This window comes from Mustela nivalis (assembly GCF_964662115.1).
Source record: "Mustela nivalis genome assembly, chromosome: 4".
Taxonomy (NCBI): Eukaryota; Metazoa; Chordata; class Mammalia; order Carnivora; family Mustelidae; genus Mustela; species Mustela nivalis.
The window spans coordinates 42,511,425-42,524,636 of NC_139023.1; the positions used below are offsets into that span (position 1 = coordinate 42,511,425).

At 35.4% G+C, this 13,212-nt stretch overlaps 1 protein-coding gene across 5 annotated transcripts in view; it reads right to left on the minus strand.

Moving 5' to 3' along the window:
• Positions 1-5,363: 5,363 nt before the first annotated feature.
• The window catches only part of PCDH7 (protocadherin 7), a 417,735-nt gene continuing 409,886 nt past the window's right edge, over positions 5,364-13,212 (minus strand). For 3 of the 5 annotated variants that reach the window (XM_082727735.1, XM_082727734.1, XM_082727732.1), the window contains exon 3: positions 5,364-9,781. In XM_082727735.1, the coding sequence (XP_082583861.1) occupies positions 9,405-9,781 (377 nt within the window). In that variant the 3' untranslated portion in view covers positions 5,364-9,404. The remainder of the gene's footprint in view (positions 9,782-13,212) is intronic. The other 2 variants (XM_082727733.1, XM_082727737.1) reach the window with 2 other exon arrangements.

Here is a 13,212-nt window from a genome sequence, read left to right on the forward strand (position 1 = left end):
ATGAGACTTTATGCTACTTTTTACTGAACAAAATATAATGAGCTCTTATCTGTGACATTTTTTTTAAGATTTTTTATTTATTTATCAGAGAGAGAGAGGGGGAGAGAGCTAGCACAGAGAGAGAGAGGGGGAGAGAGCTAGCACAGGCAGACAGAATGGCAGGCAGAGGCAGAGGGAGAAGCAGGGTCCCTGCCGAGCAAGGAGCCCGATGTGGGACTCGATCCCAGGACGCTGGGATCATGACCTGAGCCGAAGGCAGCTGCTTAACCAACTGAGCCACCCAGGCGTCCCTTATCTGTGACATTTAAGTGGAAGTTTATAGCTTTTGATCCAAAGGAAAAAGGCAAATCTCCTACCTTTAAACCAAACTGGAACTTCCAAAGTAAGACACGCTTTTTTTTTTTTTTTTAAATAAACATATAATGTATTTTTATCCCCAGGGGTACAGGTCTGTGCATCGCCAGGTTTACACACATCACAGTACTCACCATAGCACATACCCTCCCCAATGTCATAACTCCACCCCCCTCTCCCAAACCTCCTCCCCCCAGCAACCCTCAGTTTGTTTTGTGAGATTAAGAGTCACTTATGGTTTGTCTCCCTCCCAATCCCATCTTGTTTCATTCATTCTTCTCCTACCCCCTTAAGCCCCCATGTTGCATCTCCACTTCCTCATATCAGGGAGATCATATGATAGTTGGTAAGACACACTTTTGAATTTTTTATGAAGAGTACCATGATGATGATTCCCGCATTAAGATTATGAGCTCTTTCAAGATGCCTGAGGACTTTGTGCATATCTACCTGCATTTCTTAAAAAGTCTATCTTATCTCCAGGGATGGTTAATGGGCATGAATGACCCTGATAACTAGGGTAACCATATAATCTAACATGTGAGGGTGATTATTAGTGACTTTATTGGGCAAAGACATGAACCAGTACTGTCCTGGTTGAACAGGGACATACTTAACTAAGGTATAAGAAGAGGAATTTTAGTGATGGATTCTCCAATATTAGTATCAATTGAAGAAGTGTTTCCTATATAGTAGGGTCAGCAAACTACAATTTGTATGCAGCCCACTGCTATGCTTTTGTTTATCTCCTCAGTTAAGAATAGTATTTATGGGGCGCCCGGGTGGCTCAGTGGGTTAAAGCCTCTGCCTTTGACTTGGGTTGTGGTACCAGAGTCCTGGGATCGAGCCCTGCATCAGGCTCTCTTCTTGGCGGGGAGCCTGCTTCCCCCACCCCTCTCTCTGCCTGCCTCTCTGCTTGCTTGTGATCTCTGTCAAATAAATAAATAAAATCTTTTAAAAACATTTAAAAAATAGTATTTATGCATTTTAATGATTGGAAAAAAAAATCTAGAAACTTGTTTTCGTTCTCAGCATATAAACCCCTACACAATATCTTTGATTTTACTTCTTGAATCGTAAAGTCTAAAATACTTGCCATCTGGCCCTATAGAGAAAAAGTTTGCCAACCTTTGTATATGTTTATATCTTCTACTCTAATCATTCATATTGTTCAATACTTTGCTTTTCACCCAAATCTCTGAATTGATGTTTCTCACAATGGAGTAAGATATAAACCCCTATAAAGAAAAGGAAAGAAATGGTCCCTTTGGACTCCAGAAAAATGTATTTGTCCCCACAATATGTGGATAAATACTGACTTACAAAGTAAACATTTTATTCTGTTAAATTCAGCTTCAGTTGAGAATTATCACTGAAAACTATGCTGAAAGATTACTTTGAACCTCATTTTGTAAAACTCAATCTTTAAAAAATATCATAGAATATCTCGATCTCGAAAACTCTACCTTCTCTCAGTGAATCATAAACACTAAAGAAATACTAATCAAGTATATTCTAGCAAAACTGTAGGGTCTGGAAAACATTCAAATAATTATTTGTCTCTGAAAGGCAGGTATTAAGGGACACCTGGGGGGCTCAGTCAGTTTAGTCTCTGCCTTCACCTCAGGTCATGGTCCCAGGGTCCCAGTATTGAGTTCAGGCATTGGGCTCCTTGCTCAGCAGGGAGCTTGCTTCTCTTTCTTTCTGCTGTTTCCCTGCTTGAGCTCGCTCTCTCTCTCTCTCTCTCTCTCTCTCTGACAAACACATAAATAAAATCTTTCAATAAAAGAAAAGAAAAGAAAGGAAAAAGCAGTGTTAAAACTAATTAAGTGACCTGGCCATCTTTTTACTTTACTTCTTTATGTTTTTCTACTTTTTTTTTTTTTTTTTGCACTCCCTTCCTCTCCATAAAGGTATTATAAGATGGTTTAAATACACAGTCAAATTTTTATAGCAATCCATAAAACTGCAATAAAAATGTTCTGTGTAACACTCTATAAAACACACTTAGAAAAAAATCCTGACATTATCCACTCAAGTTACTACTAATTTTACTAAGTCTGGGATATTGTAATGTACTTTCAATTAAATTATCAAAATAAAACACCTTGTTTTTATCTCTTTCTTCAGATTGCTTATACAGGTGTTTCTTTAGTGAACTCTCTCTTTTTTTTTTTAATTAGGCACATTGATTAACATTTTTATTTTCCAAAACCCATATTAATCTCTATGATTATATCTGACATTTATCCATTGACCTCATGCATCTTTCTTATGACCTTTCTGGAAATGGATTACTTGAATCATAACTTTTAGTGGAAAAAAATAAAACTGAGCATCATGAATAAACTATGATTTTTGTTTACTATCACCTGAGAGTGTTGGGGCAAATTTTACATTTATAAACGATTAAGCATCTTCTACATCTTCCCAGAGCAGTTAAAATAAATAGGCAAAATTATATCTGTGTGGTTCGCACATAATAAATTCAACCAATTAATAAAATTTGCATTTAACAGTAGCACAACAGGAAAAATAAAGTTAGTGTTGAAAGAGAATATAAATGTTTAGTATTCCACATTTTACATTCATATCCTTTCCTCACTCCCTGCAGCTTGGAAAATTTATATTATCTTTGTTAATCACCTTCCTCCATGCAGTTTATAAACAAGTATTAGAGTAGGAATAACGTTAAGAGAAAATAAACAAATGTAAGTTCAGTCCCTACTCACCCTGCCTTCTAAGAGCTCAAGTAGTGCTATTGTAAATTTCCATGAAAATAAAGCTGATTGGATTGCAAATCCTCTAGTCCTTGGTTAGCTACCTAACATTCAACCACCTTCAGGGAAAATTAGGTTTAATTTGGAAAAGGGAAGAACACAGAGCAAATAAAAGATGGCAAAGAGCATTGAAGTGGGGACACAGAAATAAAGATAAATATAAAAACAGAAAAAGGATGAGACAAAAACATCAATAAATGAATTTCTTTGTGAAATCAACCTGTTGAAACCAAAGTAAATTTGAGAGTTCTATAATTATCTGATCAATTTTGATAGTGCTATCAGTTGTGATCATTCAAATCCTCACACCTAGACTGTTTATCCAGCCAATGTCCATCAAAACCTCATGGCCTGATAGGTTAGGCCAGGGGTATTCAGCAGGAAGAAATTAGGCTATGCTGTTTTCAAGATTTACAATCTGCTGTCAGAAATCCCATACAAATTACAATGACTGCCAGGGTATGTTGTGCAGTGCCAAATGAAGATAATTACCTGCCAGTCTGCATAATTAGTGCCTCCATCCCCCAAATTCCCACTTTACAAATGCCTGTTTTATTCAGGTAAGTAAGGAGAATTCTTTTCCTTGTCACTCTGCTAAATCATGCAAAATGTTTTGATTGGTACATAAGCTAGCAGGTGGAAAATATTAATATTGGAAGAACTTTATGTTCACTTTTTATCCAATCTGAGAACAATTCAATAAAAGTAAAATCCTTTATGTATGGCTGATCTAACAGGTTTTTTTCACTTTCTATTGCAGGTATTACGGGAATTTGTAAAACATTTGTAAACCATAACGTGTGCTATAAATGTAAGATACTGTTGTGCTAAGTCAAGTTTCTAAGAAACTAGATGAAACTCTTCCAACGAATCAGAAATGGTAGAATAATGAGACCTAAGCCTTGGAAGAGACACATGCAACTTTTGTTGCCTTGGTTCATGTCTACCTTCTTTCTAAATGCATCACTGTGTTTTTACATGTTTGAGTTTTTTAAAAAAGAATATATTTTTAACCTAAGATTGCAATTTTAGAGTAAAGAGAAATATATATTTGTCAAATCTAAATAGAACATTTAAAACATGAATGCACACTGATTTCATTTTACGTACTGTTCCACTGTCTGATGTATTGATGTTCGATTCTCACCATTAGAAATGCAGAAAGCCAAATGAACGCACACACCATTCCTTCACCTCATTACAACTTGTGGCAGACTTTCTCACCATACTTCACTCTTAATTCCTTCTTTGGAGAAGGAAGGCTGCCAGCCACTATCAATTTACAAAGTTATCTTTGATTTAAGAAAGAATATGTCATTCTATATAAAGTACATTGGATTTTCATCCAAGAGCAAGGAAAAAACAGTAGAGAAACTTTCATGCAATGCTCTTCAGAATGCCTAATTTCCTATATAGATAGGTGTTAGCAGTGTTGTTGTGAGATGGGACAAAAATTCCATAGAATCTATTTATATAAGTAGCAAGTTTTTTGTTTTTTTTTTTTTTTCTCTTTTAAGTCTCTGGGTTCAATTAAAGGGAAGAATTCACCTCTTTGAATAGATATCATTAAATAAATAGAGAAGATAGTCATTATAATTAAGGGCATAATCTGACAACAAAGAGTAAACAGAGTAGCCAGATATACATGCTGGTTGATTGGAAAAAAAAAAATTAAAAGTGGAGTAAGCTTACCTAAATGGAAAAAATAGTTCAGTAAAAATTCTATTTTTTGCTTCAAATTTTTTTCTCTACATCTCACATGAGATAAGGCCTTTTTTTTTTTTTTCATCTCTAATGTTTCTGTATTCACCACTTTATTTTAGGTTAAAAAGAAACATTTCCTTAACAGAGATACATCTTGACTTAGAATTAGTTTTACCTTAAACATGAAATTTCTCTAGATAGCACCTGAAAAAAATCAATGCTTATATTAATGATGAGAAGTTCTTCTACTGCCCACTTTACGTGTAAAAGCCCGCTACGTAATTGTCTTAGTAAGTATTTGGATGAAACTGAAGAATCCACGTTCTACTCTGTTATAACGCAAAGTAAGGTGACCGTTAGGCACAGTGCCCTCTAAATCAACAATTACTGCAGGATTATCTTCTTTACTCTATCGTAACTTATTCAAAATCAAACCATCTTAAATCACACTGGTACATGCATCCATTCACTTCTCGTCCAATCAAAACGGAATTACCTGTCAACAGAGAAGTACGCTTACAAGTGTGAAACCATTTGACCATGTTATATTTTAATTTGCAGAGACAAAAATGACAAGCAATTTATTTACATAAAACTGTACAAAAGCAAATTAAATTATGTAAAGTATTTCATAAATAGTTGGACGAGTGTTTCATACATTTCGCCATGTTTAGCATAGTTGCGTGCATAGTGACTCATAATAAAGGATGATAAATTGTTTTCTGCTTCACTATCAACATCCAAGTAGCAGAACAATAGTCAATGATTAACATTACAAAGAGATCGTACCACACTGAATGCAAGTGCTTTAAAATGTAGGAAAAGTTGTCTGAAAGTAAACCCTAGGGAGCTGAAAGTATGAGGTCTTCCTCCAGATGTTTGATCTACCTCTGCCTGGATCACAACTGACCAGCTCTAGAATATTCTTGATCATATTCACTGTTTTTGTTTTATCCCTACCTAAGGACACATTGTATATTTATCACGGATACAACATCCCTAAAACTACTTCCGTCTTCAGATTTCTCAGGCCTGAATTTGGGATGGCTTGATTCTTGGAGGTTTCTTCGGGTCTGTGTGTTATATTATTTTCCTTTAAGAGAGCTTCCTAGGGTAGCCTTTCAGCCTGACATCTTCAGTACCATCTTAGTTTCTCTTCCCATAAAAATAATGCCTCTCTTGTTTTCTGAAACTCAGGCAGCAGGCCAGTCAGAAACCATACAGAAATGATATCTGGAGGGTCAGAATGAGCATTAGATTTTAGACTGAAGCTACAGACATACACATAAATTTTAATACACATAAATTTATATAGTTACTCATTAATTTATAAATGTGTCCTAATGTATAATGCATGCAAAGTTCACTTGAGAATCTTGTGTACAGAAAACAAGTATGGTTTATATACTGTACAACCAAAATGAAACAGCAGCTAAAAGAAAAATTAACAACAAAACGGAAATAAAGAATAGAAATTCGAAATCAATATTTGACCTTGCAAAATGGACTGATTTCACCCCTGATAATCTCTCTCTGTGTTACTATTATAATAAACGCTTGAGCCTTCTAGTCAGAATTAAGCAGTCCATGTTAATGCCTTAGTTTTGTTTTATGAATGAATGATATTTAAGACTGGTCCATTATCTGAGTTTGTCAGAAGGCAAATTTTTAATATATTATTTATTATTTTCAGAAAATAAACATGGATAAATATACAGGATCAAAAAAGTGGGAATAGCCCATTTTCCCTCATTGTCCAAACCCAACAACCGTTTTTTTACCGTAACAACAGGTATAAAAGGCACAGTTGCTTGTTTTGCATTCACTCATTTATTTTTTTTTTGTTTCTTTTTATTGATTTTTTTCAAAAGCACTCTATATATGGAGTGGCACCAGATTTAGCCTATTCAAAATAAAAGTCATACAAACACAAAATATATTTCTGTGTCATGCCAGCTCATTATATAATAAACATGTTATGAGAGCTAATTCTACTAGAATTACTGAGAATACTTACAGTACACTGAATTTTTTTCTTTCACACCCATTTTAGTTCTAAAGAGAGGCTCACGAGTTAAATGACAATGACATGGCTGTCTTGAATGTGGTGCAAACATCATTGGGGAATGTAGATCCAATTAATCCAAAGGTCCAGTATGACCCGTATTAGCTTTATAGACAATGGAAGGGTTTTAAGATAGAATGAAATGAGCTATCTAATGGCTTCAAGTGTCTCATGAAAGAAAGAAAATAAATGCATTAAAAAAAAGTTTGTTGAACACCTGTGTTATGCAATTGAGTATTTGCTTTGTAACGTGCAAGAAAAAATATGTATACATTTTATAAGTATCTTTAGAAGTATTTTGTCTTAATAGGTACTTACAGATTATACAAGGCAGAACTGCTTTAATGCAGTTTCCTAACAGAGTACTAGAATTGCATCTTTCCATCATGTAAATAATAATTAAACATAAACATGTTCAATTATTGATATTTTAGTCCAATATTTTTGTTTCAATTACATATCTTCTTTCATCTTAACTATTATACATAAACTAACATCAAAATGAAAACTCCATTTAAGAAAGAGCAGAAGGAAATGACCCCAAAAGAGTAGCCCACCAAACAGAGAAGTTGTTTTCAAAGATAAACATTTTGATGACCTATAGTGAGTTCACAACCTCTGGTCCAGGCTGTTTCACCTTATAGTCTAAGAAATTCTGTAAAGAATAAAATTATCCAAAGCTACATTATTTCTACAGTTTGCTAGAGAGCCATCAGGCTATGTCTTAACCAGGTTGCAAACATTCAGTGTTGGGAACATTTGCTCTTCTCACCTGTTATCCCCTATTCTGTCCCTGGATTGTCACTTCTGTCTGAATGTCCCAGCTCAATTTCCAATTATGTTAAATCACCCTCTATAGAACAAATGACCCAAAATCTGCATATTGTGTTTTTTTTTTTTCACACTGAAAAAATTGCATATTTTCCACTTCGAGAGATGTACATACAAGGAGACATATCACTGCCCAGAACTCATTTCTTTCATGTTCCATCTAGATTTAAGACATATTGTATCATGTTCAAAATCACATTAATGACAAATCAATTGGGGTGTCACCTTGTTTCAATGTTGTGAGACTTGAAATAGTGCTATATTGCACAGGATCAAAATTAATGCACTTGTGTTATATGAAAGAGTGCCTTAAACACACAAAAAACACAACTGGTAATTTGAAACGTAAATAGTAAGACCAGCACGCATTACCTGGATTCCAAAATGATAATAGTGATTTTAACTTAAAAGACTTTATACTGACATATCCTTCTTTCCCTACCTACCCACAAAAATGATTTTTACAAGTGAAACTTCCCTGATAATAGGTTTTGAAGCTAAACTTGAAACTTAACTAATTGTCTACTATTATACCAAAAATACATCACTTTCGTTTTCATTTTCTGAGCTTTCAAAGAAAACCCATTTTAAAAGAGAATGCATGTTTTCGGGTATAGAGACAATGTAAAATAAGCTAGTGTTTGAATATTTCTGTATGTGCATGGGTTCCGTTGCTTTTGTTGCTTAATGGATTTCCAGTCGAGACCAAATCTGCGTCATGATTTCCCTGATCTGCCGTGTGATCTTTGGCCTTTTAATGACACATTGTTCCAGTTAGTTGATAACAGTGGTGCTGTTCTGAAAAAAATATATATAATTTTTACAAGTTATAATTAGTGTAATTGATACATGTGGTCAAGATTGTGTGTATACTAAGAATATTCGATGAATGTATGGGATTGAAGTGGATACCCCTGACTTGAAAAGAACAACATATGTCAATTTGGTACTACAATCTCCAACTGGGTATTGTCTAGCTGTCAGTCTTTGTTAGAATTTTAAAGCTGTGAGATTCTCAATATTCTTCTTGTAGAGTCCCCCTTAATAAGAACTGTACCTTTACAGGGACTTTATTATTTTGGGGGGATTGCCTTTCATGGTGATTAATTATATTCTCATGGTATGTCTAAAATAACATTTACCTGATTTGTTTTTTGTTTGTTTGTTTGTTTGTTTATCTTTTAATTTATTTTTATTTTTATTTTTCTGTCTGTGTGGGGTTTTTGTTTGTTTGGTTGGTTTTTTTTTTTTTTTGACCAGCCGGATGGCATTCGAACTAAATCAAAGTGACTAAATCATGCTTCAGTTTAGGGATAATGAGAGTGTGTTGTGTTCTGCTAATCAGGCTTGTTACCATGAAAGAAACTTGCAACCATCTTTTTTTTTTTTTTTTCCCTCCTTGGAGGGGAATGGGGAAGAGGGATAAAGGGTGTTGGGAATAATCAGTGAGGGGATTAGACATGCAAGTAACAAGGATGGTTTCTACATTGTACATTACAATCAGGCTAACAGTATCACTAAAGGCCTGATCTGGAGGCAGAAGTGGCAGGCAAAGCTTTGTCTCTTTGGTAGCCCCCTCTTTGTGATTAAACGGTTTTTCTTTGTAAGGTTTTTTGCCCCTTATTCTCCTTCTCATACATGAAAAGAACTTTGCCGTTCTTCGTCATAACCTACAGGTAAACTTCTCTTCTAGTGAGAGTATTGACAGGAGATGGCTTGTATTCCCCTGTTTTTGTAAGGGGAATATCCTCAGGGTTGGCTTCCTCATTTTTGCTGAAACTAGCTGCACTGAAGGTCTCATAGGACGAGGTCAACTTTTTGTTCAGAAGGTTTCTGTTGCGGTCACCCATGATGGCGGCCTCGCCATTGGCCAGCTTTTCCTGGCTTCCTCGTTCATCAACAGGCATGAAAGTGGAGAGTTTGGGCTGGCTCTTCTTCCTCTCTGGAGAAGTGCGGACCGGCATCCAGCAGGAATCTGAGTGGCCATATTCATCACACTCACGGGTACACTTTCCAGTCAGGGCTACATCTGGAAGAGGTCTTGAATCTGAAATTCAAGGAGAAGGAGATGTTAAAGTTGGACGTTCTGCAACAGACTTTGTTGATTTGCATGAAATTGGAAGGGGGAAATATATATATATATATATATAATTTTCCTTTTTTCTTCACCCTATAGTTCATCATTCCCATAGAACAGTTTTTAATTTCATATCCACTAAAGATAAGGTTTTGCAAAAACATCAAATATCATGGAAAGAGAGGAATGAACAGACTAATAAATTTAAGCATGCAGAAGATAGGTACATATGCATTTGTTACAAGACGGAGACGTGTGTATATTCTCAAGTAGAAAAAAGTGCATATGTATATTAGGATGGGTATAAATTTTTCCACATGCATCAGAAAAGTTATTAAATCCAAATAGATAATTTTCTGTATTTATAAATTATCCCAGAAATCGTGTACTTTTGCCAATTGGATTCCTTCCTGCTTATACATTATTCATGGAGAGCAAATATGCAAAACCTTATATTTAAAATACAGTATAAAACATCAGGGTGACTCAGAAGTAGGACCTAAATTGACAGCACATCATGTGGTAAGAAGTAAAAAAAAGCAAAGTACAAGTAGGTTACGGGTGTGAACATACTAGCAATATCATCTCCTATCCCACGCCGCCCACACCAACCTCCCAACCACCATGTCAAATGACCTTATATGTGCTGTAGGATAATCTCTTAAATGTTCACACAGAAACACGTTTGCCAATGTGTTTGCTGAATAGAAATATTATGTGAAATGCAATGCATTGGGAAAATGCAGTCAAGCTCCTAAAGTTTTGATGAAATAGCATGTAGTCCCAATTAATGTTGGTACCTACTGGAATGGGAAATATCTTCTCTTACTATAAAGCTAAGTCATATCTAGATAGTTCTTAGGGATCAGGATTAGAGATGGAAATTAAGAATTACCTGTATATGTAAGTAAAATTGTTAATATGTGTCTGTCTTTGGAGAACCAGTATGTATTTTATTACTATTAATTTTTAAAAGATTTTATTTATTTATTTGACAGAGAAAGAGAGGGATGATAAGTAGGCAGAGAGGCAGGCAGAGAGAGGTGGGGGTCAGGGAAGCAGGCTCCCTGCTGAGCAGAGAGCCTGACGTGGGGCTTGATCCCAGGACCCTGAGATCATGACCTGAGCCGAAGGCAGAGGCTTAACCCACTGAACCACCCAGGCGCCCCTACTATTAACTTTTTTTTAACAGACTTTGTTTTTATTTGAAAAAGAATGGGGGGTGGGAAGCAGTCTTCCTCAACAGATTCTAAAATATAACTGTAGGGTTTCAGTTAAGATATTTTTAGTTTATTTTATTGCCAAACAAAAAAATATATGATTGTGCTTCAATTGATATAATATGACTTTTTTTTTTTTTTTTAACAAGGCTTTGGGCTTAAAAGATGGACAGATTTTAACCTCTGCAAATATAGTCACAGCAATGGAATCAGTGAGATTTGCCTATACATGATCTTGGGTTGATTTGGTTTAAAATTAAAGAAGGGGTTATTTAAATGATCGCCCAAATACTTAGACCTTCTGTTTCTGTCACCACCCACCATCCTCACCCTCTCTACTTTAACATTACATTCCTATTTTGACTATCATTTGTATAGGCTATTTCAGAAGTTTTGCTCTGCCCAATCTCTCAGATTAAGGCAGTCCAATGCACACCAATTTTTCCTGCCATGAAGGATAACTGAAATATTGACATTTGTCAACCCATTGATTTTTGAACCGCTATGGCCCGAGATTGTTTTACATTGTGTGCTGAGAGCTCACTGAGGAAATGCCAGTGCTCTTCACAGGAAATCTAGACTAACTATTCTCTTTCCCAAAGGTAAAATGCAAAGATAATTATTTATTGTCATTGCACATGCTGTGTTGCCATCTGACTTCTAAGTCAGAAGACCCTATTAATTTTATCATCAAAAGTGAAAGCACTTTCTTATTCATATTTTTATGCCAAATTCCCTCTGTGTCTCTCAAACACACATTTTAGATGCATTTTAAAAATCAAACTATTGGCAAATTTTATGAATGGTTTTTGTAATTTAGTTAGTTTAAATAAGCAAAGTGGGAGTTCTTTCCGGAATATTTTCTATCTTGAGATACTTTGTTTATCTAAAGCTGACCGAAATGCCTTGAACAGGAAAAACTCTTGTAAAAATGCAAAGTGCAAGATCAGACCTATTTTCCTCTAAACATTCCCTTTTTCTTCATTACTTTAATAAGTTCAAACTTTTCTTTATCCTGTATGATAGTGCCTATCAAAGACACAAGAAAATAATCAAGACTAAAGCTACCAAAACAAGAAAGATCTCTTTGAATGTGGTTGTCATTCCCAGCAGAAATGGCCCAGAATGTTCTCCGATCAGCTAAATTTATTTAAGTCTCACACAATGTGTCAGTTTACTTACACAGTAATTTACAGATTTTCTGCTTTTCAGGGACTAATTGTGTTTCCAGTTTAAATGTGTAGCACTTTGTTATTCTTTTGTTTGAGATGCATGTAGAGAAAGCTCAGAGAATTGTGTAATATGAAAGCAACTCTTCTTACCTGAGGTTTTACTTCTGTACCTGAACTTTCTGTTGTTCATAAGGAACTATATTTATTTAGATTGACTCAATTTCTCATCAACTAGAAGTGAGAGACTCTTCAATTTCTTCCCTCAGCGCTTACATCCTAGTCTGGATTATCTCCCGCTGAAATTGATTTCCTCTTATTGCTTTTAACAAAAGGCAACTTGTCTTCTCTGCCATCAGGCACTTGTGGGCTGCCACATCTCCATCCAAGAAGCATGACTTTTAATAAGGATCTCCTGTCATTTCCAAAGTCAAACACTTGATTGCGGACCACAGTGGAAGTTGACAAGCCTAATTGGCTAAGACATGTTGCAGTGTTTGTCATCAGATTTAGAAAATAATCAAGAAAGGCTATAAGCTATTCATCAGGAGCAATCAAAACTCCCAATCCTGATGACTCAAACGAATCCTCAAAAGAAACACCAATGATTAACAAATGTAATTTGTATTATGTTGCAATTTATTAAAGGGAGGCATGGATGGAATAGTATTTTTATGTATTCTATATTTTCTTACTTTAATTATGTAAGTTCTTTTTTTTAAGATTTTATTTATTTATTTGTCAGAGAGAGAGCGAGCGAGAGGGAGCACAGGCAGATAGAATGGCAGGCAGAGTCAGAGGGAGAAGCAGGCTCCCTGCGGAGCAAGGAGCCCGATGCGGGACTCGATCCCAGGATGCTGGGATCATGACCTGAGCCAAAGGCAGCTGCTTAACCAACTGAGCCACCCAGGCATCCCGTATGTAAGTATTTTTTTTAACACAAAACTTATACCTGGTCTTAAAAAAACATCAAAGACACTTCTTTCTCCCTTTCATAAAAAGACATACTCTT